Source organism: Rhipicephalus sanguineus, chromosome 9 (genome assembly GCF_013339695.2).
Source record: "Rhipicephalus sanguineus isolate Rsan-2018 chromosome 9, BIME_Rsan_1.4, whole genome shotgun sequence".
Classification (NCBI taxonomy): domain Eukaryota; kingdom Metazoa; phylum Arthropoda; class Arachnida; order Ixodida; family Ixodidae; genus Rhipicephalus; species Rhipicephalus sanguineus.
Window position 1 is genome coordinate 60,016,039 of NC_051184.2, and position 27,988 is coordinate 60,044,026.

Below are 27,988 nucleotides of genomic sequence, written 5' to 3' on the forward strand. Positions count from 1 at the left end.
ACAGCGGCCGGTGGAACACGGTTATCTAGTGTGTGGACGCCGTGACGCGGTCTCTACGGGGCTTTACGGCACCGCAGACATCGGCAAAGATGCGACGCCGGCACTTTCTCCGCGTCGGAGCCTTTCGGTAGCGGAGCAGTTATGAGCGCCAGGCCCGACCCAGGCCAAGCGGCGACGGCGTTGGTGGTGTCAACGAACCCCGTCCCACAGGGTGGACGCCGTGTGACAGCGGCGCAACGCTGAAACGGGAGGCCGAGAAAGACAACATAAAAAGAACCGCAAACAAACCGAAGGAGGATGCCGAAACGCAAGACGCCCAAGCCCCTGTACCGGCTCTGCGTGGTCTACGTTGCCGGCACCATCCACTCGCTGTGTCCTACTCACGACGACGACTCGGCAGCCGTCTTCCCGCCGCACGTGAGTGAAGACCTGGTCGACGCTCTGCAGTCCTACAAGCAGTCAAACTTCACCTCGCTGCATCACCTGCTCACGCACCGGCTGCGCCGAATCAAGCTGAGCTTCATAGACTGTCACTTGCCGATAGACAAGCCTTCGCGTTTGCCCCGGCTCCTTCGGCAGATCGCGGCTCACGGCAAGCAGCTCGTGGAGCTGTCTCTCGTCGGTGCCGTGCACCAGGACGACGCGACGCTGGTCACGGCCCTCGGAAGGCTTCCCCGTCTCCGCAGGCTCACGTTGTGCCTGTGCAACGTCACCGACCGCGTCGTGATCTCCATAGCCGAGCACTGTCACGAGCTTACCGAGCTCAAGCTCTCCGGTCAGCGAGTGACGGACGAGTCTCTCTACCTTCTCGTCGCTTGCGAGCAGTTGCGCTCGGTGCTGCTCGAAAGTGACATGTGTTTCGATCCGCGCATCACCGTCTCCTCTTCGTTCCACCTGCTCCGAGGGCTGCCACGCCTGCAGACCCTCAAGATCCCGTTTCTGACCGAGGCTTTGCTCCTGTTTCCCGCCGGCTGCAAGCTCTCACTGGTCGAGTACGTGGAACGAAGCCTCAGCCCGCTCCTGCAGTGCACCACTGCTCTGCCGCACATCGTCAGGTAGTACACTTGTAACGCCGTAGTCGTAAAGGGCTTGGGAATGCGCGCGCCGCGTCTTCGTAGCGTTGTCGGTGCGTTTCTGCGTTGGTTTGTGTGGGTATCATCAGTTTTGCTATTTGAGGGTGTTTAACACCGGGTGTGCCCGTGTATTTTCACCGTTTTCGACTGTGGTTGTATTGCCGAAATGTAGCAATCGCGATTTACTCGATGGGGATGAAAAGCGGTAGTTTTAGTAAGCTGCGGGTTCGTAAATGTTTTAAGTGGTGTGGAGCCTACAGAGTTATTTCAAATCCCGTGTCTTTGTACTCCGTCACGGCGTCACCGTCACTTTCAAGACAGTAATATTTGGCCTGTCACTCGTGACCACACTAGAGCATTGTGCCTTCACGTTTGCCAGGTTGAAATCAACTGCTCGGAACACGTTCGTCTGGCTTATTCAAAACTTGTCATTTCAGCCATCGATGTCTCTGGATCATATTCACTGTCAAGCTGGCATTGGTACCAACATCTCGACAGCGGTGTCACTTGGCTCCTTTATTTAGTGAAGGCGCAACTAAGTGTTCAGCTCAGTTATGCTGTCTGGGAAGAGTGCTGTGAATTGCTTGAAACCGTGTCGCAGCATGCCAGAAACCATTTGCATGTATCGTAAGCTGCCACCAAAATGAATAGGCTCTTTCCAAAGGCCTCTTTCTTTCTTGAATCATTTCTTATTGCATATCTTGCGGACTTTCAGTGCCTCTGTAACCACGCTTTCTCCCGTGTTGAAATGTGCAAACCTGACTGACAAAGTTACAGGCACCTAGCAGAATTGTGCCATGGGTCCATGCTGGGGGCTCAAGGAGGCTCGCGTCCAGCAAGGTCGTCAATGACACGACTGTAATTGTGTCAGAGGTGCTGAGGAACAGACATAGACTGTTGACACGTGCGTTAAGTACAACACTTGTACAAGATGGTACAGTCGCTTGTTGGTAGGCGCAGCTAAACTCTGCGACACGGCCCACGAAACACGAAACCTCTAGAAAACGTTTTATAGAGGTTTATAAAGGTTTTAAACGTTTTAAAGACGTTTAATAGAGCTTTTGTGTTTCATGGGGGGGACTTGGAAAACTACTGACGCGAATTTGAGGCATTGCAGAAGGGGCATTTTTCGTTTCCTTTGCATGCAGTTTGTTAAAGATCTCCCCACACTGAAGCCAGGAAACACGGATAAAACATTTCAGTTTGATTTTAAAGTTTTCGTCGCCCAGCATCTGCAAGCCGACCACTATCGTGACGAGTCAACACAGTTGGCTGGGTTTGCGAGCTCTGCATTCTGAATGCAGCCTAAATTGATGTCGAAGTCGCTGGACAACAGCTCAGTCATCATAAGAGTGGTAAGTTGGGCTAGTTGGTAATGATCCATGATTATTGCAACTGCGCAAAAAACGGACGGAAACACGAAGGGCGAGAAAAGGACAAACAAGCGCAGACTAACAACTGAAGTTTTATTACAAGAACGAGGCAATATAAAGGGCAGGAAAAAAGCGAGAGAGGGCAAAAAAAAAAAAAAGAAGGAGACAAAAGGCACGAGGGACCAAATAACAAACTTTGGCCACATCAGGTATGGCACACCCATCATACAAAACCAAGATAGCTTAACTCTTTATCGTGTATGGCGACAGAGGGAACACTGACGCAGGACTCAGAATTCTTGTGAATATGCGCAGCCTCAATTAGTTCTCGCGCTCTTTGGTTCTTATGCCTGAACAACACAGAGGTATCACCAAAGAGCGGAGTGCAGCCGCATTTCTTACAGTGGGCTGCTAGATGAAGACCGGAGTGACCTTTCAGAGAATTAAAATGTTCTCGAAGTCTAACATTAAGGCAGCGGCCTGTTTGTCCCACGTAAACACGTTTGCATGACAAGGGTATGGAATAAACAACACCAGTGATACAGGATACATAATTATTGACATGACTAACATTACATGTATCTTGCCGAAGATTTTGCTGATTTGCGATTCGTTTGTCTACTTTAGCGCATAAAGTGGACAACAGCTTTCCACGGGACGTATTATTAAAGGTCTGCGAGAAGTTGATTAAGAAAATAAAGAGAGGTCCTGGTGATGGATGCGACTTGGATGAGAAGGCGGAGCATAAGAAATTTGTTGTTCTGCCATATGTTCATGGTTTTACCCACCGCCTAAAAAAGGTTGCGTCAAGATATGACGTCCAAGTGGTTATATCTGCCAGGAACAAGTTGTCCACTTTATGCGCTAAAGTAGACAAACGAATCGCAAATCAGCAAAATCTTCGGCAAGATACATGTAATGTTAGTCATGTCAATAATTATGTATCCTGTATCACTGGTGTTGTTTATTCCATACCCTTGTCATGCAAACGTGTTTACGTGGGACAAACAGGCCGCTGCCTTAATGTTAGACTTCGAGAACATTTTAATTCTCTGAAAGGTCACTCCGGTCTTCATCTAGCAGCCCACTGTAAGAAATGCGGCTGCACTCCGCTCTTTGGTGATACCTCTGTGTTGTTCAGGCATAAGAACCAAAGAGCGCGAGAACTAATTGAGGCTGCGCATATTCACAAGAATTCTGAGTCCTGCATCAGTGTTCCCTCTGTCGCCATACACGATAAAGAGTTAAGCTATCTTGGTTTTGTATGACGGGTGTGCCATACCTGATGTGGCCAAAGTTTGTTATTTGGTCCCTCGTGCCTTTTGTCTCCTTCTTTTTTTTTTTTTTTTGCCCTCTCTCGCTTTTTTCCTGCCCTTTATATTGCCTCGTTCTTGTAATAAAACTTCAGTTGTTAGTCTGCGCTTGTTTGTCCTTTTCTCGCCCTTCGTGTTTCCGTCCGTTTTTTGCGCAGTTGCAATAATCATCAGTCATCATAGTTTGTGTGCTGCGTGCAACTGACAGCACAGGCCTGAGCTGCCACTACTACGCCATGAGTTGCTGTCCCCACGTGACACCAAAGGTCTTGTGGCTGGCTTACGCAGCTCAAAACTCCATCAAATTCAAGATCTACGAGCTGCGCAATTGTCACTTAAAAAAAATCCAGGAGCCTTTCCCGAATCGGAGAAATGGAGGCGAGCAAAGCTTTTTGTTTTTTTTTTTCTTTCTTTGTAGGCAGTGGCCGTCCCCGGAAGACTGTTTTTGGGCGAATTGGCATGACGTCTTTCATGTTCTTTCCAGCGTTCGTCAGATTGTAGAACGGCCCAATGAAGATACCATCATGCAATCATGTAAATGTGGCTTAGGAATTCAATTTTCTCGAAGTTGGAATTTTAGTTGGAATTTTCCTGAAATGTGCAATTCCTGATATCGACCTTACATGGTGTCCAGCAAATCGCTTTTAGTTCAGCAACACGAAATATTTTAATGAAGCGCATGAAGCGCCCATAGCATGTTTACCGCTTTCCAAGTGTTTTTGCATCGTAGGTAGAGCACATTCGTATGTTTCAGTTCAGTTCACACAGTTCACATTGGGCAAGCATGGGCGTGTGGCCTAGTGTTCAAGGCACTCACTTGCAGGCCGGGGAACGCTGGTTCAAACCCCAGCCCCGGAATAAAAATGTATTTTGTTTTATTTATTATTTCTGTGGTGCATAGCCAGCTGTGGGTGAGGAGGGTGTTTTGTAGCAGCACGAGCTACACAATTCAGTCAGTACAAACTTCGCTTGAAGAAGAAAAAGAAACCTTCTTGCTCCTTTGTACAGTCTTTCAAAACGAGGTTGCATTGTGTTGCCTCTTGGTTCAACATGCCTCAGAAGTGTTTAGGTGTTTTCACTGTCAGTCCAAAGCCCTTCGAAAGTGTGCATACCTGAGGTGAACAGTCTTTGCACCACCTGCAGACTGCCTGCAACACGGAAAGTACAGGACACCAGTGCGCTCGGCTGCTGCAGCCTTTGCTTTACAGAGCAGCGCATACAGCAGGGCCAAATCACACTCTGTGCACAGGTCATGTGGGGCTGTATTGATAAGATCACAAGGGCTTTCTTAACTCGAACTCTTTTTTGCTTTTAACAAGTTTACGTGGTAACAAATTAACATAAGTGCATGTTACTGTACTGTCGTTTGACACAAGCTCCTTTTGCTCTAACAAGTTTACGGTCCCCTTGGAATTCAAATTAACGAGCTTCCATTGTACATTGTTTATTGCTCGAACATTGTCGCCAGTTATGACAGGTGCTGGCAGATCCAAATTCATTATTTCTCCCTAGGCTTCACTGACACACTGAAAACACAGTACCTAAGTGTTTTGTATTCTTCTGTGTCAGGATGCGACGGCTGTGGCTAGAGATTGAAAGTGTGGCATTGTAATGAGCAGCAGTCCGCCGCGGTGGTGTAGCGGTTATGGTGCTCGGCTGGTGACCTGAAGGCTGCGGGTTCGATCCTGGCCACGCCGGTCACATTTCGATGAAGCTGAAGTGCTAGAGGCCCGTGTACTGTGCGATGTCAGTGCACGTTGAAGAACACCAGATAGTAGAAATTTCCGGAGCCCTCCACTACGGCGTCCCTCATAATCATATTGTTGTTTTGGGACGTCAAACCCTAGATATTATTTTATTTTGTATTGAGCAGCAGAGAGCCATAGCCCTTGAGTCGCCACATTGGTTAAAATTTTGCATAATGACGAGGAATGTTTGTCCTTTCTGCATGCTAAGTTAAGCAGATATAACGCGCAGGAAAAATATGAAATCTGCAAAAAGGCGAGCAAGCCAAGTGAGGCAGTTTTGGTCGTGGAAATAGCAGAACCACTGTGGCCCTGGTGCATTCTTGTCATTCCAAAGCTTGCTTATCATGCTGTTTTCTCTAAGCGCTTTGTTTCCGCAAAGATAATTCTGTCTGTGTTTGCTTGCCATCTGATTGTTTAGTCATGGTTTTGTCCTGAGAGTGGCCTTTTTCGTCACGTTTTTGGGAGAATGCGTACAAGCGTGTTCTAGTGTTTAAGCTGGTCGCACTTATTCACTGCGTTCCGAAGGATCAGTTCGATTCGTGGTGATGACAAAAGCTTGTTGGTAGAATCCCATTTGGGTGAGACTTATTAAAGTTGATGGGGCTGGATGATTTTCCATAATGTGATTGCTAATAGTATTGCGGAAAGTAGAGTTAGAGTAGTCATCCTCAATTGCCGATGCAGAACAGACACCCCGACATAGTCAGGTGCAGAAATAATGGTGCCCAGTGGTGGGCACAGTGTAACACTGCTTGCGGCATTTCACGCCTCATAGCCTGACCATGCTGAAACAGTTTCACCCTTTTAGGTGTGTTTCTGTCACACAAGAATAATCACCACCTTAAAATAGAGAACAACGATCATTTCCAGTTTTAACGTTACATTTGTGGTACTCCCAGGATGAAATGGAGTGCGCCCTGTTAGTGGAACATAGCGTTATAAGAAAGGAGCCACTGTGCAGTCTTCAAGAAATGAATCACAAGCTGACCAGATAAATGTCAATGTTGTTACAAAAATGTGCCCCCAAGCAAGCGGCTATTTTTAGTGTATGTGTGGCAGAAGCAAGATAGGCCTCCCTCTCAAACAGTGGTTGTTTGATGCTTTGAAGAGCAATCAAGCATGCCACAGTGCTTTAAAGAGTCCTTGCAACATCTTTCTAGGTTACTACAGAATTGCCTTACTAATCCGCTTTGTGACCTCGTGAATATCCTGTCATAAAAAGATTTCTCGAGTCCATCAAGTATAGGTGAGTCATCACACAAAACAAACTCTTTCTCCTTACTGTTGTTGCCACGATCGTGGTGAAAGCTGCACTGGAAGGGGTAACAAGGAACTATTTCCGCACACCATGATGCTGAGTATTTTTCTCCTTTTTTTTTTCAATGGTCGTAGTTGCCATTATTTTTGGTTCAGGCGTTCGTGGCACCGGCATGCGACAACGCTCTGTTGTCGGGCGTAGGAGCGATGCACTGCAGGACATGACTACCGAGATCATCTGCTGGCACACCATTCGTGAAATGAGCGAGTACCTGTCGCACCCACCTGCTGGTCACGACATTGCCGAGGAGAGAGGCAGCGAGTCGTGGCTATTTTCGACGCGAAATTGTAAATTTCCTGCTGCGTTCAGTGCAAACAACGCTTGGCTTAGATGTTTGCAACAGCTTTTGCTACAGATCAGCAGCGTTTTTCAAGCAAAGCTTATTACGAGTTGCAGATTTCGGTGCATGCGGCGGTGTTGTGTGCTAAAAAAATCACAGCATATCCACGGAGTGAATGATGATGAGTGGGCGAAGCTGCGGAGGTTCATCGGTAAACCGTGAATCTTCCGTGAATTCTGCTGCCCAGTACATCATCACCGATGTGTGATCGGGCGCGTTTATACTAAAGGTTCGATGAGTTATGACGACTTGCAGCTCACTTTAATTTTACATGTACGCTGTGAATTTTCATTCTTTAGAAAACCATTGCTTTAGAAAACATCTGGCATCTTTCGTTAAAGGGGTCATGAAGCACCCCTTGGGCTGATTGAAAAAACACATCCTGCGGAAAGCTGACACGGCTATGAACTGCTCTGCCAAATATTACAGTCGTGCGCGCCGCGTAATGGCCACAAGCGGAGCGCGAAGTTGCCGTTTCCCCAGGCACCCTCTTTTCAAACAGAGGCCGGTTCTCACTCTCGTCGGTGGGCGGGGCGTCTGTCCGCTGTACGTAGCAAGAGACATAGCATGCTTATTGGCCGACAGCCGACGTAAATTGAGAGCGGCGTTCGGATCAGATGCGCTTCTTGCCGCGGGGTGCCGGCGCCGCACTGCTCAGCACACGGTAGCCGCACTCGCGCAAGCGAATCACAGCGGGAGAGTGATTGCGTTTCATGACGCGCGCTGGCGTAACTTCTTTCCCCCATGCCATCCCTCCCTGTCTAGCTTCCAGTGCGCTCGCCGGCACGAGAAAAGAGAGAAAGCGCCGGGAGCGTGCGCCAAACCCCCGTAACTCCGCTGATTCTTGACGGATTCGAGAAATTTTTGCGGCAATCGATTCGGGAGGCAGTACACTCCGATACTGAGGCCATTAGATCATTACTTGGAAAAGTGGTTCATGACCCCTTTAAGCAGCTGGCGTCTTTTCGTTTTGCTTTAGAAACATCTGGCGTTCTTTCGTTTCGCTTTTACAAAACATCTGGCGTCTTTCTTCGGTTTATTTCATCAATCAACGGCGTTTTGAACAAAATATTTGTTTAATCACGCACAGGAGAAATCTCACCAGGCACTAACTACCTTGGAGGTAAACAATGGCTGCTAATGGGAATGAGAGACAGAAGAAGTCGGCTTTTAGCTAACACTTACACTTCTACTTCTACTAACGTTTCCTACTGGAGCACGCCAATGGCTGCTAATGGGGAATGAGAGACAGAAAAATTCGGCTTTTAGTTAACGCGCACGCAATTTTTTATTGTTCAACAACGCACAGGAAAAATCTCCCACCGGCACCACCTTGGAGGTCAAGATCTGGTCGCCCCTAAAACCCAGTGCCAGCAACGGTACGGAAATGTGGCCCTCGAACGTATACAGTCACATGCGTAATTGTATGCGCCATTTTCCGGCAGTTGATGCTCTGTCGATTGTGTGCTTGTTGGTGATCAGTCGTTTCTGATCTTTTATCGAGCTCGCTTCTTGTTTCGCGTTTCCACATTTCATTGTTGCCTGGATAAGAATGCAGCACTGTCGTTGTTGCCTGTAGCAACTGAAGTTCTGCACAGGTAAGCACATGAATGAAAGTCCGATTCCCAGCGTTGAGAAAGAAAAAGAAGTTAAGAGGGAGCGCTGCTCAATGCGACAGAAAGAAAAGTACAGTGAAAGCTCGTTAATTCGGATTTCACAGGGCCGGGAAAAAATGTCCAAATTGACCGAATGCCGAATTATCGAAAGTATCAAGGAAACGATAAACAAATGTCCCTTACATCAACAAACTTTCATTTTCTTGATGAATACATAAATCCTGTACTTATTTTGCATAAAGGCAGTTTAAAAGCCGCAGTTTTCATCATCCTGCGACTTCGTTCGCATTGCGACCACGACACTAGTCTCCTATGTTTAATTAGTCTGAAACGTGCTCTGCACCCCTCCCTTCTTACGTACTGCCACCGCACGCACATGACGATAATTCTTTCACAGGTGAAATGGGCGGAAACTAATAGTTCTCCCATCGCGATGTAGCAAACAGAGTTTTATGCCAGCATGTCGATTGCAGCTGAAAGCTCTCCATCTTCAACAGCTTCTGCCATGTTTGAGTTTTCTGACATGGCACGTTCATTGCTTCAAGTTAAAACCAAACTGCCTATTGCCGCATCCACACGTGGACAAAAGTGTGGTCACTAATTCATGAACATAGCAATGTAGAGAGCGGTGCCTCGTTTCGGTTGTCTGCAAACGCCGTTTTCGCTATTTTGCGTGGAACATTTACGGTGCTTCACGCTCGACGCGCCCAAGGATGGTCCGAGTTAACTGGGTTGCAGCCAAATGTGACTGAATTGATGAGAATTTGATGCCATTAAACAATGCATATGCTGGCCGGAACCTGGGGACACGTGCGAATTATGCAGCTTCCCAAATTAACGAGGGTCGAATTAACGAGCATTTGCTCTAGTTGGTAAGCCACACATACACACACCAAACTTTTCTTGCCCCTATTTGCCTGGTAGGGACAGGGCTGCTGAGTTTTTTAGATGCGAAGCATCTTATGCCGGAGTTCAATCCGGTGGTGGTGTGCGGCGTGACCACCCCTACTGCGCATGCGCGAACCCTCTCCACACACCTCCTCTCCCACTTTCCCTCTCTCCCACTCCCCCTCTCCACAACCTCCTCTCCCACTTTCCATCTCTCCCACTCCCCCTCTCCCCTCTTCTCTTCCCTCTCTCCCCCTCTCCGCTTCCCCTCTGATACGCGGACTCGACATGCCGAAACGCTGCTTCGCATCGCCTCATGGTCCCCTTTAGCGGAGATGGTGTGATTTTTTGTGTTCAAGAAGTGTTGCAAGGCCCCTCAAACAAAACCCCGATGTCAGAACACCTTACTCAATGGTGTCTACGCAAGTTTTTTTTTTCTCGAATGGCCCCTTTAGCAGGCTGAGGCCATTGCACTAATTGCTGTGGTCTCTTTCTGCAGCATCTGTCCTCTCCTGACGCGGGTCAGTCTCTTCCTCAAGGGCCAGGAGGGCATCCTGCCATTGGGACTTCTGAAGTCCTTGGCTGATCTCACCCTTCGAGTCATTTCAAACTCGTCGGAGCTCTTCTTTCGTCGACAAGTCGAGCCGGTCCTCAAGATGGTGGGGCCCCACCTAAAGACACTCACCCTGTCTCTGCCCGACTTGGATGTAGCTGCAATCAGCGAGTGAGTGTTCGTGATTTCTTCTTGCGCTTCGTGTTACGAGACGGGGACTGCGGGACAGATGGTGCGCAAACTCGCAGCTGGTTCATTCACATCTTACCAAGTGTCAAATAGAGTTAAACAGTCAGATGGGAGGGATAAGGTAAAGGGTGGCACGAAAATACTAAAAGCGAAAATACTAAAAGAAAACAAGGACGATGCAAGGTTATAACACATGCCTTCACAAGCTCAAACAAATTTTCAGCCGATCAGTCTGTGTCACTTTCTAGAAATTTCATTTCTGCTTGTGTTAAATATAACGAAGGTGTGCTGATGCATCGCTCTTTTGCAACTATAATAAAAAGGGTTTCTTTCATCTCCCTGATATCTTTGGCACCGATGTGTGCTAGCAACGTGGTGTCACAGAACTGTGGCATGCATGAGCATCGTTTGCAATGTGCCACGAGGTGACCTGCTCCTTGCAATTGTTGGCAGGCGTATCTGTGTTCCAGGAGACTTTCATTAACACAGCGTCCTCTCTGCCCTATGTATTTTTTACCGCAGGTTCGGAGAATACTGTACACGACATTCTTGGCACATTGTACAAGGGGGTGTTGTTGGTTTGTTGAGCACTTTTTCTTTGTTCAGTTATCGTTCACTGCTTTGCGTAGTCCCTTAAGCTTATGCGGTGCAGAAAACAAAACACTGACACCATATCTTGGGCCTGCTTTCGTCGCACAGTGCAAAATGCCATGCGTGTACGGAATAACTACTGAGTGAGCATTGATTTGTTATGCAGAGCACTTGGATTTGCTGCGCTAATTATTAGCAGTTACTATTAGTGTAGTCTGGCTAACTAAGCCAAACTCTAAACCACGTGTGCATTACGAAAAAGAAACCAATGTAGTCTTCTTACGGCCCTCTCTTATAGTACTGTGAGGTCAAGTACAGTACTCATGGATTGAAATGCGAAAATTACCCGTCACGGTGGTCTAATGGTTATGGTGCTCGAATGCTAAGCTGAAGGTCGCGGGATCGAATCCCGGCCGCAGCGGCCGCATTCTCGATGGAGGCGAAAATGCTTGAGGCCCGTGTACTTAGATTTAGGTGTACGTTAAAGAACCCCAGGTGGTCGAAATTTCTGTGGCCCTCCACTGCGGCGTCCCTCATGACCATTTCGTGCCTTTGGGACGTTAAACCCAAACAATTATTACGAAACGCGAGAATTTAGGGCAATGTAATGCACATACTTTCGTTTGCAGCGTCTTCAGTTTGTGTCATATCAGCATAAATTTGACTCAAGCACTTACATTAAAGCCAACTTAACCTTTAGAGCTCATATTTGCAGCAACATGACGCAGTTATCACAGTCAAATGCTCATTGCACTCATTATACTGAAAGGAATGTGATGTCGCATTCCAGTCCGTGAGTACTGTACTTAATTTAACAGTAGTAAATGAAAGGGCCATGGTGGCAGACTTTCGATCTTGGAATTGCGCGTGGCATCTGATACATAAACACATCTCTCAGTAATGCTGGCACAAAGTTAGGCACATTAAATCTGGTAGAAAATTTACTTGTATGTGAAGTTTTTTCATCACATTTGAATTACGAATCAGCGACCAATCTTTAGGACCTGGTGGGGATCGAAAAATAGAAGTCATAAATGTATTATGTAGTAAAAACAAAAAACAAGCGTTTGTTGTACTTACAGCGACATAAATATTATAGCTGTTGTACTCGCATCATGCTTGGGCATGGTCATACTAGCTCATATTTGTGCAGTCATACTGGTACGTGCAGTGCAAGAGTGCTACTGCATTTGGGGTCTCTGCTGCCAACAGTTGCGGGCCGTCATCATCATAGTTGTGAGAACCACTTGCTCTCCGAGGAACAGCTTTTGCGCATCATTTCATCATGTGCGAGGTCTGCACACAGTTTGACATCGTTCTGCACTCTCACAAAATGTTTGCACACCATTGTGGCACAAACATCCAGCCCACTATACTTCGCAGTTTCTACCACAGAGCCATGGAGCCCTCCGCTATGGCGTCTCTCATAATCATATCGTGGTTTTGGGACGCTACACCCCAGATATTATTAATATTGTTATTATTATTATTATACTTCGCAGTTTGTGCATCAGGGCCTCCCCGCGACTTTCAGTGTTGCCAATATTGGTTCTGGTGTATGGGTCTTTAAGCTGCAGGCTTAGAAGCACAGAAACGTGCGTGTTTAAAGGGATGTTGAAAAAAAAATATGATTTTTTTCACAAATTCGTGTATTAATTACTCTTTCACAGTAATAAAAGTGCAACTCTTGCTGCGAGAAGGTGCTTGGTAAGCAGTGAAAAGCACAAAAAAGGAAGGACATGGGGCAATGCCACCTTGGAAGTTCCCTCACCAACTTGCCATGAGGGCATGGATTTTTACGGCACCCTTGGCCTTCATGTAAAGGGCCAGTAACAGGCTCTGACTTTTTTTTTTTTTTTATGCCTCCCAAACAACCTTGCCAATTCGTGCAGAAGGGCACGGCGATCACATTTCATGAAAATCGCAGCGCTGTGCACCGCGGAGATGCTCCGTTTCGAAAAACCATTCCCATGCCCCTCTCCAGCGCCTGTCCAGTCCTCCTCACCCGTGAAGGGATGTATCGTTTCCCATGGGCAACTTTACAGAGCATGGACTTTGTCTATTGGTCCTCTGCAGTATGAAATGGCACCGTGTCCCTGCGGTGATGAGGCTTTGCCCGCGGATTTGTCATGCATATCGCGTATTTGTTTATTTTGCCAGTGCCCCGCACTTCCTCACAACATTGCTCCGACGCGAGTGACACGTGGAAGAAACCTTGCTTGGCCGTTGGCTGTGCGCTGACGCAACCGCTGGCATCATTTTACGTTTCAAATTGGGTGTAGTCGCGACAGTGGGCTACGGCTACCCCTTTTAGGCGCAGAGAATCATGGGGAGGCCGAATGAGAAACGGAAACCAGCCAAAGCGGGTTGTTCTAGACCCTGTAACTTCCTTATTACAGCACTTATTCGCAAAATTCTTGCAGCCGCACGTTCACATCGTACAAGTGTGCAGTTATGTCTCCACCGCAAATTTTGGACTGCGTGGTTGTTTACTGGCCCTTTAATCTTTAAAGATGAAGCACATTGTACCCTGAAAGGGTCAGAGACTCAGTGCCAGAGATTGAATGCAAACTCATTTGTGTGAGTCAAGAGTGTGAGTCTGAGTGAGTCCGGGTAATTAATCTGGGTAAGTGCACACCATGTTTTAAGAAGACAAAGAAGCTAGCAGATCTGGGAAATAACAGAAAAAAAGGGAGAAGTCGTTGAGGCGTTCTTCATGAATGAGACAACGGGCTGCGATTGTGTAAGCGCACCGTCGGTTGCACTAGATTCAGACACCGTCAAGTTTTTAAACCACTGGTTTGGCACACTTCGATGAATTGCTTGATGTCTTGAAGGCACGTGCTCACTGGAGCTGTTGCATCACACTTTCGTGTTGATTCTTTGGTCTTTCGTGTGTCTTTGCACACGTCACCTTTCATAATCTAACCTTTCATTTGACGAGCGAAAGCGATTGAATAAAAGGTGTTAGTGGCGCAAGCTCCTTGTCTGTTTCATGTTCTTCTGTCTTTCGTCTCATTTCATCTGTGTAGCGCATCTTTTCGCTTCGCAAAATAATATTTTAGTAAGTTTTAAGTCTGAGTAAGTCCAGTCGAGAAAAATTTTAGTAGTCTGAGTCCAAGTGAGTCCGCTGGAGGAAAATTTTCGCGAGTCTGAGTTCGAGCGATCCCTAAGTACAAAATATATTTCTCGAGTGAGTCTGAGTGAGCTCCATATTTTTGTTCCGACCTATGGTGATAAGTACTCAACTTCAGCATTACTATTAACCTTATGTCACCTCACGTACTTACATCTACTCACACATACTTCAACGCACCAACATTCATATGCCACCTAAATATTTATTGATCAGAAGATTGAGTTACAGAAAGGGGGCTGCCCTGATTTTCCCCACAAACTTTTTCGTTGGAAGTTCTACATAAAAATACTATCTTGTGAATCATCTCTTTCAATAAAAATGTCATTACTGGATTACAATCACTATTTAAAGGTACGGGATCAAAAGGTGCCAAGTAGAGCACCGATTATGCGAGATATTAGTGTTAAAGAGCATTGACACCATACTATAGTCGAAAAAGCTAATCAAACGCTAATGGACTAGTGAGTCGACTCACTCAGACTCGGATTGAGCCGTGAGTCCGAGCGAGTAATATTATGGTGAGTTTGAGTCTGAGTGAGGCCAGCTGAAGAAAAGATTTAGTGAATCTGAGTCCAGGTGAGCCCGCTTGAGGCAAATTTTGGCGAGTCTGATTCCGATTGAGCACTAAGGGCAAAATATATTTCGTGAGTGAGTCTGAGTGAGCTCCAGATTTTTTGCCTACCTATGCTGAACGCACCAAGTTTCAGGAAATCTTGTTAAACCAACTTGGCCGAAATACAAAAAAAAAAAGAGCGCTTTGATATCTGTGACGTCTTGCTGATTCATGTGTAGAGAGTTCCATGCGAAATTTTAAAATGAGACTTTGACCTTCGTTTTCTTTTCCAATAAATAAACCTGTGATAGTAAAATTGGGAATAGTAGAGTTCTCAAAGAATGATTTATCAGTCTAAACTGTTCTATTGTGTCACTTTAGTGTCCCTGTAAAGCACCGTGTGATCTTTGCTGTCTTAATTAACCGCATTTTGCGCATAGGCCAGCATATTTAAGGCTCGTTCATACCAGCGACTAACAACGGTCGCGCGACTAAGTTAGTCGCAAAGCAACTGGTCGCAACTGGTCGCAACTGGTCGCAACTGGTCGCAACTGGTCGCAACTGGTCGCAACTGGTCGCAACTGGTCGCAACTGGTCGCAACTGGTCGCAACTGGTCGCAACTGGTCGCAACTGGTCGCAACTGGTCGCAAAGCGACTGCTTTGGCTCAGTCGCTCGCTGCTCGATTTTTCAGTCGCGCGACTGCAGTCGCAAAGCTCTGAGCCAATCACGTGCGCAGGAACAGGACGTCCCCTTATTTTACAGGGCAATGGCAGTGCGAGCTATATACGAGCAGGCGTGAATTTTATGGGGCGACATATATAGGTCGCACGCAGGTGTGAACATCGGTCGCTTTGAGTCGCTTTTTGGCCGGCAGTCGCAAACGGTCGCGTGACCGTTGCTAGTCGCCGGTGTGAACGAGCCTTTAGAGCTGCCATGACGTCCATAGGCTATTTCTTTCTGCTCTTAACACGACACAGTGTGACTGAGAAGGTATGCATATTACTTAAGATTATTAATCAGGCCTTGATGCATCGGCTGCAACGTGCTTGTCATGTTTGACTTCAAAAGTTTCAGCCCAATGGCGTCAAAGTTGCTCGCATTGCCCTAAACTCTATCCGCTTGGTCAGGTGCTCTCTCCCGTGTCCTTTTGCCGTGATTGTGTTCCCTTGCACCTCAAAGCAAATACGAATCTGAACTCTATAGCTTTACACACACAAAAAAAACACTTGCCACATCTGACGCACAATTTTTGGTCAAGTTAGTGCTAAATACTCTTCAAAGAAAACTTGTTTAGAGGGCCAGTAAACCAACCCCAACTTTTTTTTTACACTTCCCAAGTAAGCTCGCTCATTCGTTCAGACGGCCGCAGCGATCACATTTTGCAAACATCCCAGTTCTGCACGCCATGCAGGCACCACATTTTCAAAAACACTTCCCGCACCCGTTGACGTCATCGCTTAGCCCTCTGCACTCATAACCTACGCCTTGGCCCATTCGGTGATGTGATTTTGGCGGTGAAGTTATTGCGCCTCTTGTGTATACCCGAAACCTCATTATAATAAAAGTAGCATCTGCCACGAAAATAACTTCGTTATATCCGAAAATTCGCTATAAACGCTTATTTGTAACACTATAGCTATTACAAGACTATTCTTCATTTACTTCGTTATAACCGATAATTCGTTATATCCGTGTTCTTTATAACGAGGTTTGAGTGTATTTGTTTACCTCGTCAGTGCCTCGCATTGCACTTCCTCACCCAGCTGCCTATGAGCAACTGCCACAACCAACACATGGAGGAACCCTTGCTCGGTCATTGGCTGCACGCTTAAGTCACAAACACTGACATTGAGTTACGTTGCCGATGGGGGCGTGGTCACGACTACAGGCTAGGCCTACTCCTCTGAGTAACGGAGAAGGGTGGCGAGAGCGAGTGAAAAACCGAAACCGGCCAGAAATGATTATTCTAACTTGCTTATTAATTCACTTTTACGCAAAATTCGTGCGGGCTAGTGCGAAGTTATCCCTTCATGACAACTTTCAAACCGCGGGGTTCTTTACTGGCCTTTTACGCCCTTAAGTTGCGGCTCTATGTCACTGGAAGCATTTTCGTTGTCTTGGAGCATTTCGAGTTTTGCGTTTTATCGTTGACGAGAAGTGACAGCATCACCCTTATTCTCTTTTGTTGTGCTTCCATACCAGTGCAAGATTCAGCCATAAAGGCAAGGGCACAATCTAGCGGCAGCTTGAGGAATATCTCGTTATCATCATGTGTGAGTACTTCCATTGAAGCACACTCGTGCATTTCTTAACTTGAGCTTGGTCACACCATAACTGATAATGGTGGCCCGATCTACCGCACTGATTTTGGCACACCGTTTCTCGAATAAAATCTTGTGCTTTTTCCCTAACTTACAATGCCATCCTACAGTGTGCTCAAAGTTCCAGCTGAGGACAGAAATTTTGGCTTTCAGCTTGAGCGCATCTCCTAACACGAAAAAGTGCTTTGCCAAAGCTCCCTTTATGGCTTCCGGTTCTCTTCAAGGGCTGGGTATTCCTCCCTCCGGTCATTCTTCTGGCCCTTGCTTAAATTCTCCAAAGCCGCCACAATCTTCATTTGGTTCTTGACATTGTCGGACAGCGTTTGCTTCTATAAGTTTTGTTCTTTCGCAGCATTAACTTATTACTGACCACTTCCTTTCATTTTGAGCATCAAGGTTGCGTACCTTACTTGTTCTTTTCGCACCAGTTTTCTCTGGAAGACAGCTGGTGGTGGTGCCATGGTGCTGAGTGACACCGAAAACTGCACAAACACATGAAGCTTCACAACCCCCCCCCCTTTTTTTTTTTCCTGCGAGCATACTCATAGTTATACACAGGGGTGTGGCGAAGGGGCAAGGCCCCATCCAAAAGTTACTTTACTGTTTGAGATGGTCTTGGGAATTCTCTCTCTTTTTCAGGCGAAGCTTTTCATGACTCGCAGATTTTGGTAGCGGTGACGTACGCGAAAAGCTCCGCGCTGGCAAGCGTACCGAAATGCGGCCCTCGAAGGTGGGCCGGTCATATGCGTAATTGTGTGCGCTGTTCTCTCACTAATTGATGTTCTCTCGATCGTGGGCTCGTCGGCGATCGGCCGTTTCTCATATGGCAATCTCGTCTTTTCTTGAGCTGACTTGCGATTTAGTGTTGCCACATTTCATTGTTCCCTGGATATGAATGCATGAGCGTCATTGTTGCCTGTAGCAACTGGAGTGTTGCGCTGCTAAGCATATGGATGAAGGACCCATTCCCAGAACGAATGAAGGAAACAGTTGGTAGGGGGCATTGCACAATGTGATAGAAGAAAGAAAGAAAAGCATATTACGTAAGGTATTACGTAAGCTATTTTTTTTTTGCTTGGTGGCCAATTTAGTCGCTGCTTCCAGCTCAGGCACGTGCAGCACCTCCTAGAAAATCTTGGGCTGCTTGGGCCTGGAGGCACTGCATTTTCCATGTATAATTCACTCAAAAAATTCGAAAATTCAGTGCTTCGGTGTGTGAGTTGTGCATGAGTTTAGGTGTACGGTGCCTTACGGCAATGCATCATGGCGATATATAAGGAAAATGGCAGTAATGACAATGGCTGAAACTGACAGAAGGTGAGGACGAGGAAGCGATGCTATTGGCTGGAGCCGACTGAAACAAAAAGTCTTTTATCTTCCGAGCATAGTCTTTGGGGTAACCTTTATCAACGTGTAAAATTAATTGGCACGTCTGAAGTGTGTGGGTAATATGTTGGGATCTTTCTCTAAATGTTTTTTCTGAGACTGTAGTTGGGGGTGCAGGTTATCTGCAGGGATGGGTTGTATGCGAGAAGATATGGTAGCTCACGAACAGAGGCCAGTTGAAGCATGCAAGAGTGCTCATTATCGCTCTTGGTGGCAAGCCACAGTGACCTCCGCGTGAGCACTATGCAGCAGAAGAACTCGCACACTGATCTCGTTTGCTAATGTTAAAGTCCAATGGTGGAGCCAGAGCAAGTGTTTCTGCTCCTTTTGGAGTGAGTGCATTCCAGTGACAGAGTGAGGGCTTGTGTCAAGTGTTCCAATGAGAGTCAGAGTGGATTCAGAGGAGTAGCCACGCCTTAAAGCAGGAAATATTTCTCCGCCAAAATCAGCGGAGTGGACCGGAACTCAGCTTGACGTACTTCCTTTAACATGTTTGCCTGCTTGGGGGCACCACTGGTGGTCATGTGTTTTGGCTGTAACGGCGGACAACATGGACGGCTTGGCGTATCGTGCTGCATTGCTTCCGCTGCTCGATAGCAACAGCCTGGAGTCAGAAAGCTCCAGATTCTGCACGAGTAATTCATCGTATAGCGACAGCGACGCTGAAACTGTCGCCTACAAGCGGGAATTCGACAGCGGAATGGAATAACTATACGCACGGTATTCTAGGCAGCTTGTCACTCGAAAGATAAAACTTCCGCTTTCGCCTTGTTCCAATGGCACGTGCTGTGTTCCATTCGCGGATACCAAGGCGTTGCTCTAAGCAGTAGTCGAGCGCTCGCTCGCAGAGTCCGTCGGCTGTTCCAGCTCGGCCATTGGAGTTCAATATTAATTGCTCAACAGGGCTGGAGTGTAAGCTGGCGCAAACTGGCGTTGGTCCTGAGCCAGCTTGACCAACATAATCAATGCAGCGTAATCATAGCATGCACCTCTCCTCGCCGTCCATTTTATTTCACTCCCCTTTGCAAATTTCGATGAGCTTACAGCGCAAGAAAAGACGAGGACGCAGACCAAGGATGTGACGACACGAGCGCTGACTCTCAACTAAAGTTTAAGAGAAGGTAGGGCACGAGTAAATACATACAGAGGCTAACCGGCTAACGTCTCCATGGTCTGCGTCCTCGTCTTTTCTTGTGCTGTAAGCTGGCCAAAATTGAACTATAACCAACTAGCCCAGATTTCCCTTCTTGTTCTGCTTTGCAATATTTCTTTTACATTTATTTTTGCTGCTAATCATATAGTATGTGTTTACATTCTGTTCGTCTTTTTTTTTCTTTAATTTTTCTGGCGTTGTTTCACCCTTTTCTTTTACTTGGCGTATTTAGTTCAGCATTAATATTATATAACATGTTACATTTATTACTGTTCGCTACTGTTACTTTCTGCTCCAGTTTTGTGTCATTCTGTTTAAATATTATTTCAAATTTTCGGGCTCTACTTTTGTACAATACTGGACGTCTCATTTTTAACACGAAAGTGTTTTATGCCGGGGTCCACCATGGCTCCACGGACGTATTTCCGTCACAGATATGACGTTGTAAAGTATACACTAACAGATGGCAAAGAAAAAAAATACAGAAGAAAAAGTTCCGTTGCCGGAAGTCGAACTTACAACCCCTCACTCCGCAATGCACGGCGCGATACCACTCGGCCACAAAGCCTATGTTCTTCAGCTTACTAACGGCGAGCTGTTTATTTACACCATTTACCAGTGGCGGCACTCAGAGCTTGGTGGCTTCAGTGTGTTTTTGTTATCACTAGTGAGATGGCGTGTATGGCGGGGAGGGCATAGAGTCACTGGAAAATTTTTCCAATGACTCCAGGAGGGCGCGCGCTTTGAAGGTCCTCGCTCCGTGCGGTGCGATGCAAGCGCGCCTCTACAGGGGGGGTCTCTCGTGCGGGTGCACTTATATTGTGATCGGGGTAGTTTGTACGTGTTGTGTTATCACCGCAAGTTTCCGTGGACGTTACAGAGAGCACGGAGGTCACTTAGCTCGCTGCAGCAGCCACGTTTCCGAAAGGAGTGCGCTGCTCACACACAGAGAAGTAACAATTGTGACACTTGTTAGTTCATGCTCATCCTGTGTATGTTGTTTTCGTGCGTCCTTTCTGCTGGAGCAGCGCGCTGCAAGTTTCGAGCTGTTTGCCGCTCTTCGCGGGACATTACAATTTGTTACCATAGCATTCATTCCTTCACCCTTGTGGTGAAACAATGCACAATAAACGCTGTTGTTACACGGAAAACGTTGTTACACGGAATGCCTACTGCAAGGACAGTTGCATAGGGCCCTATGCGTCATAATTTTCCCTTTTGCAGATTGGCAAAGTGCCTACTAGACGTCCGTAAAGCACCACGCGCACCTGTGCAGCTGCACATTTTGTAATGGGTGGACAGCTCCAAACCACTTGCTCGTTGTGCAATTCACATGTTTTAATGCCTGGTGCGATTCTACGGTTCTGCCATGCAATATTACATGTGTTAAGGAGACTCATCCAATTACATGAATTTCTTATAGCGTTTTTTTTTACGAAGCAGTTTCAAACACGGGCGCGGCTGCGTGGTAGAACACCTGCTTGCCACGCAGAAGGCCTGGGTTCGGTTCTCACTCGTGCCTGTACCTAAGATTTTTTATTATTTATTTATTTGCATCTATCTCAAGTTTTCGCTCGTGGACAACACCAGTTTGTTGCTCAGAACCAACGTCGGAATTTCTGCAAAACGAGCTCTTTAACGCTAGCGTGTTAACATTTTGCAGGCACCAAATGGAATCAACTCACGCAGGATAGGGTGAATTGGGGAACATTGGGATTTCGCAACAGGTGATAAACTGAATCAATAGTTGTCACGCGTTCCTTACAGTCTCGCAGACCAAGAAGAGAAATCTCCCTTTCTCAAGAAACATATTTCAGTTGTTGCATTTTTTCATTATGATCTGTTTTCTTTTTTATTCAGTGCTCTTTTAAAGAAACTTTAAAGGCAAAGAACATTTTATGTTGGAGCGTAAGCTCAGTGCTTGAGAATGTCTAAAATGTCAATAATATAGTACTTTAGTAATCAAGAAATCAAGGTAAATGTAGGACACAATTTGCGCAACCGGTGGAACATTGTGGTATAAGAGCTCAGATGTCGTAGCAGTGCCTTAGTGTGATTAATCACGAGTACGCACACTTCCTATAACAATAAAGAACATTTTATTGCATTACAAGACGGAATAAACTGAAATTTTTACATTTCAGTTTGATTCATGCAAAAAAGAACCTGACGTTACCCTGGAGAACGACACAAGTTTCGTTTTTGACGGGCTGTGCTTCGCTAAAGCCCCTTGCTCTGCTGTGCTGCAGCGCCATCTGCCGGGCAGTGCACGCGTAGCGAATGCTACGTCAGAAGGCCGTTCTCAGAGGCGGGCGATTTGAATTTCACTAACGGCATGCGAACCACAATAACGTAATTTTCTTTCAAACTAAGCATTTCCTTGGCACGAAACGAGCACTACGAGGTCTCTGGAATGCTAATTCAACAATCCAATTTGACTTAATACTTGCCTTTAGTGTCCCTTTAAGAAATTTGGGATTCCTTGAAAAATAGTTAAGTTTGACACCTTCTTGTCACACAGGCATTGTCCGGTATTGACGAACTTGGAGATGGAGGACCTGCGGACGCTGATCCTGTCAGACCAGCCGTCCACGTTGCAGCACGTCCAGTTCAGCCGGCTACAGCGGCTCAAGTTCTTCCCCCACGAGATGAACACGGTGACGCCAGAGCAGCTCTTCGGGATGCTGCGCAATGGCGGCAAACTGACCGAGGCCTGCCTCGGATGGTGCCAGCTGACGGATGCCTCCCTGGAGGCCCTTGTCGCCTCCGGCACCTTCGCCCACCTCCGCGAATTTGAGCTGAACGAAGTGGAGTGCGTGTCAGGTGTGGGGCTGCGTTCACTCGTGGCGGCCGACAGCGACCTGGCCTCCCTGACCGTCTTTGGCTGCGACTTCGTGACACGAGCCGACATCGAGCAGCTGCGGGAGCAGGTGGCTCAGCAGAACTTGGATCTCGTGATTCGCTACTTCGAGCTCTGAGGCCCAACGGCTGCGTCTGCGGGGCGTGCACATTGTGAGAGTGTTGAGTGTGTGTGTGTGTGGACGTAGGGAAGATCGTGCATGAGCGGTGGTTTTTTCAGAGTGTGAAACCCCGGTCAATTCTATTCTAAAGGTTCAAAGTGAGTGTCGGATGCAGTGTCGGATGAGTGTCGGATGCAGGATGTTTCGTGTTCGGGTTTACTTCAGTGTGTCCAAACATTATTACACGAATAGAACGTGCATGTGCGGAATCTCTTTCACATTTGGCTTTTCTTCAACTTCTGCTCGTGCGATTGGCCAGAAGCCAGATGTTCTACATCTGCTGGCTTCTGGCCAATCGCATGAGTCGGTAATCGAACAAAGACAAAATGCTTTCGAAATGATGCCCTAAAGAAGGTTCTCGAGGTAAGGCAACGGTGTCGACTCATGGCTGGTGAAGCTCCAAGCTTCGATGCAGTTGTTTCGAAAGCTCTATTTTCAACAGCACCACTTATGAGCGGGACAGGCAAGGAAAACGAATGACATGTTGGCGTGCGCATGTTTCGCGCTGACACTCCACCCAATTCGCAGTCCTTGTATATTTCCTGAGCCGTGGTAATGCGCGTGATGACAGGGCCAGTGATGACTTTCTTGCTGCTGAGAATGGTAGAATCTGCGCATCATGCAATGCCCAAGTTCTTATTAAACACTTGGGTTTCTCTGATGCAGCAGCTCGAACTATGGCTGCCTTTTGATCTAGAGCGATAACTTTTTAATTTTGTTTCAAGCAGCTGCTGCTGTCGTTCATTTTCCTGTCATATAACCAGAAATACGGCGGGAAAAGCAAACTGGCTAACTGACCTGCACCTGTGCCACTGCTGCCCGCGTACCAAACGAAGCAAACGAGTGCACGCAGCACACTAACAGAAGTTCGGCTTGGCCAGCTTGGCTTGACTAGCTTGTTCGGCTTGGCTTGAAGCATTACCCCCTGTGGGGCAGCTGCAAAAGATTTAAACTGCCACATTAATGGGCCCACAAAGTGCCGCACATTTGAATAAATCAGTACGTTGTGCACAAACAGGGGAATGAAAATTTTTCATTATAACTCTTGGTCAGTAAAACTTATTCATTAAAACGAAATTTTAAACACATGGATATCTATGGCAACTTTCAGGGGGATTAATATTCTTTTATTATACCCATTATTCCGTTATAGACTGTTTCACTATAATGAGATTTAAGTGCATGATGGGTCGCATGATGGTATAGTGCAGGTTGTTGCTTGGCTTGAAGTGTGACATGGGTTGCAGGAATGCTCCAGCCGTATTGGCAAGGAGGTTGCAATCACTGTTACACTGCATTGTATTGTTGCTAGGCCAAGTTGGACATGGTATGAGCCCAGTCGAGAGCATAAGCGTAACTTTCTTTATTTTAGATGTTCAGATTGAGGACGCAAACTGTTGGTGGTATCCCAGGATTCCATACACATAGAAAGACAGACAGAAGGGAAAACACTGGTGTGGTTTTGCAGACTCATTGGCTCCCTGCTCTATTGTCCCATCTGTAGAGTCCAGCTCTTTCAAGAATGTTCATGAAGCATGGCTGCTCAAGTTGGGTCCTTCGTTTGCATGCTGCGCGTTTTTTTTCTTCTGGGCTTTCACTTAACAAAGCACATATCCTGCATATATCCCTAATGCCAACCTACTGCCCTGCACTACAAAATAATACTGGTTTATTGATTACGTTCAGTGGGAAATCTTCATCGGGGGTGCGCAAATGTTTGAAATCTAATACAAATCAAGTTCATACCATTCGATTCATATCCAATACATGAACCCATTAGGTGTAGTTGTTGAACATTCACTTAATATAATTACGTAAGTGGTGATTACAGTCTCTATGGAGATTGAGTGATACATGTGAGGACTGTTTTGAATTATGCTCAGAGAACGCAGTTTTTTCACTGATGAATGGAGCGCATTCCAATCGGTAATTTCAAGTAGTTGAATACGAATGGATTTCTTTTCGGTGTATAGCCGATACGCTAGTTTGTTTCCATTATTATGTGACCAGCTCTCACCAGCTTTAGTACGACACTTACCTCCTTCAGCAAACACTATGCTCTACGTACATGTGTTAGTGTGTTTCGGTAATGCGATTACTATGTTGCCGCAGGCAGTTAGAAGTTGTTCATCATTTGCAAGCTCCCCAGTTCGAATTCTGACACGAAATTGCCAACAGTACTGTAGTTACATGTGTGTATGTGTACTGTCCAAATCTTTTTTTCTATAAGTCTAGTACTTGATGTTGCCTTGAATATGTGGATGTATCCTATATTCGAAATCTGAAATATTATATTCGATTCTAGTTCAGTACTGGATCATAAAATTTCACGATTCATATACTTCTCATTTTCATCTTTCTTTGTTGTCGACGTTTAGCACTGCCTTGAGCCGACGTTCGAAAAGGGTGCTGTTAGATGCTTATCACAGCCTTGAGCACAATTCAGGGCGTTGCTTGTCGTGCTTGCCAGCCATGCGTCGGTTCTCACTCATAGCAGCAGTGATCCGAAAGTCAAAGAGGAGAGTGACGTCTCGCCACAGTGTGAGCCATTTAGTGGCCTTGGTGCATCCGTCGCCTTCAGAAGGGACATGTTACGCGCTAGCTGAATGTAAGGCATCGATTTGTGGCCAAGAATGCTGTGGTCCCGTGCCGTGACAGCTAGCAAGGCTCGCTTGATGAGCTAACTAAACGGGTGTTTTAGAGTCTGCGCTTAGTTCGGCAGTTTGTTTATTGGTAGACAACATGCTACTTGATGTGTGCTCATCTGTACTATCAAAGGCGATGAAGCGAGGTGTGCAGTGATGATTCGAGCGGTCTAGTTAAAATGAGGGAGCGAGAACAAAGTAGAGTTGGCGATTTTGGGCTGAACATGCGTAACTCCAGTGTCGCAGCAGTCATTCACGCACAAGTTTGTTTTCTTTGAAGCTGGACTTTCATTGTTCGAAGATCTCTGAACAAAATGCCACGTTTAGTAAGTTAGTGCGAATAGAGTTAGCGTACATTTGCTACCTGTGTATTGTTGTGCGCCATACCGGCCGTTCGTGGAGTGCAAATGCGTACAGGCTTCGTAAAAACTATGCGGGCTACTCTATGCCTTCACTGGATAAGTATGTCATTCGGCAGTGCAGTGCAATTCCTGCGTGGGACCTCTACATCATGAGTGCGAGAGCTCCTTTGATTTTGCGCGTCGTGACGCTTTCCGTACGCCAGACAGAGTCCTTTAAAGAAGCGCATAGTCGGCGCCATGGCTGCAGACAGCATAATGTAGCCTGCATACTTTTGACGAAGACTGCACTCAAGGCACCGTTTTGTTTTGCTGCGTGTGATGTTGCGCAAATGGGCACATCACGTGGAGCTAGGAGATGGGGTTGTTGCCGACTTTGCCGTTACACAGGAGCCGGTAGACTTTAGTTTGCGTAGTTGTGGCGTACTGTCGTGTTGCGCACAGCAATGAACCGGCGAGCGGTTCATTGGGCACTGCTGCTTTTGCGCATCCACGTACTCGAGGGCGTAGGAAGTGTGTCGCTTTAGTGTCTTTCATGCGGTGCTCGTGTGAACCTTGTTGTTACTCTTAGTAGAGTTTCATGCGTGTGAAGAGCTGAAAGCTTATATTTAAATTCAGTGTGTATCGAGTGTTTCAGCATGTAAAAACTTCTTCCATCTTGTTCTTTTTTCCCCCTTTTCAGAAAGTCTAGGTTATTATACGTGTACATAGCTTCATTATGAAATGTGATCACTGCGAATTCATGTTGCAGCTTTAAGTTTCTGTGCATGTCATAGCAGCCAACAAACGATTTGTTGTAAAAACATTGTTGTCGGTGTAAACAGCAGTTTGTTGCTTTTTATGCTAACAGTGTTACACGAAGCCACCTACAAATGTTTCCACGCAACGAATGTCGACACGCACAAAGTGTATTTTCCATACCAGGGAACGCTTATGATTTCATTGTAATATTTCCAGTCTCAGTGTTTGATGTACAGTTGCTGTATTCGGGCCAGTCATTTTACCATTTCATTATCTTGTGCCTAGATTACAGCAAACCTGATTCTCAAACACTAAAAACAAGTAGGTTGATTGAATTCTTAACTGCCTGACCTCTGGGACTTGTACATTACAGGGACTTGCCCAAGCAGCAGCAACACCAACCTCATTAACGTTTAACGATGCCCACATTTTTAACCACTGTGACACGAATACTTCGGTAATTCACGACGACTTTGGCACAGATCGTTCAAACTGCATGTGTGTATACAAACATGCACTGTTGCCAGTATCTGCAAAACCTGCAAATCTTTCAAGGCAAGCTTCAATGAAATTTTTTACCACATGTAAAACTTATATTTAAATATATAGGAGCTTTCATTTCAATTTCTGAAGTTCAAAACATGAGTGAAAGCGTTGTGAAACGCTCACCACGAATAGCCCATTCCAGTACTGAAACTGCATAATGTATTGCCATTACAGCTCGCTAGAAGCACAATGTGGCTTTGATTGTGCGACTTGGCATAGCCTCTGAAGTAAGGCAGCACCTGCACTTGCTCTTGGTTCGCTGAATCCTTTGTGGGGTGGTATGCTGGGAGTTCCGTCGTAGCAACGACTACCAGGTGCAGGCTGCTGAACAAGAAAACTGTACCAGTAGCCGTGCACCCTGCGGCTTTGCGAGGCTTTTCCTCTGTGGTACACGTTACTAATTTATAAGAAATTTAGCCAGTGTGATATTCTATTGTATTTGGCCTCTAACAGTTGTTATCTATAGCACTTGCAGTATTTAGTAATTTTCACCAAATTTTAGTATTTTTATTCTCCACGAATTCTTCGTATGCTAAAGGTGGCAAGTCTGCTGCTGGGTGGGTAGATATAGTACCCACTTTTGTGCTGCCTGCATTTTAGCCAACTTTCTGGGTATACCAAATGCATAGACAGTTGTAAGTTTGTTGCCAGGTGTGTGCATTTAGCTGGGAAGTTGCAGAAAACGCATGCACTTGGGCAACTGTGGTTATTGCCACCAAGTGTTTAAGTGAAAGTGTTTAAGCACTGCCCTTCATGCTCTGTAAAGTCTGCAACGTCTACTAGACGTGCCATCGGGGGTATGTTTGGCTTCCGCTGCATGTGCTGTGGTTCACTTACGTTACTCTCCAAGCATTGCAGCTGGTCTTGGTAAAGAATAAGAACTGTGCAATTTAGACATCTTTTGTAATCGGATAGAACTTGAAATGGCATCTTATCCGATATGTTCGAATGCTGCGAGTTTTGTGGTTTTACATACAACGCAGTTACAAATGTTACGCAAATTTGTTGCATAGCAACGAGTCTTATTTTCTTGGTTTGCTGTTTTTGGATGGCTTTAAAAGTGTGGTAACGAAGCCTTGTAAGTAGAAATGCGATTTTCATTTCCTAATTAAAGAACTATT

At 46.2% G+C, this 27,988-nt stretch overlaps 1 protein-coding gene across 1 annotated transcript; it reads left to right on the plus strand.

Annotated features, from left to right (window-relative positions):
- On the plus strand, nucleotides 1-27,988 carry LOC119405214 (uncharacterized). The gene is made up of 3 exons (XM_037672024.2): nucleotides 1-1,055; nucleotides 10,169-10,393; nucleotides 22,078-27,988. Exons 1-3 carry the CDS (start codon nucleotides 298-300, stop codon nucleotides 22,532-22,534), a joined length of 1,440 nt encoding a protein of 479 aa, XP_037527952.1. The 5' UTR covers nucleotides 1-297; the 3' UTR covers nucleotides 22,535-27,988.

Coding starts and splice junctions, on each gene's coding strand:
- LOC119405214 (XM_037672024.2), top strand. CDS start 298: ATGCCGAAACGCAAGACGCCCAAGCCCCTGTACCGGCTCTGCGTGGTC. Junction 1,056..10,168: donor GCTCTGCCGCACATCGTCAG/GTAGTACACTTG, acceptor CTCTTTCTGCAG/CATCTGTCCTCTCCTGACGC. Junction 10,394..22,077: donor GATGTAGCTGCAATCAGCGA/GTGAGTGTTCGT, acceptor CTTGTCACACAG/GCATTGTCCGGTATTGACGA.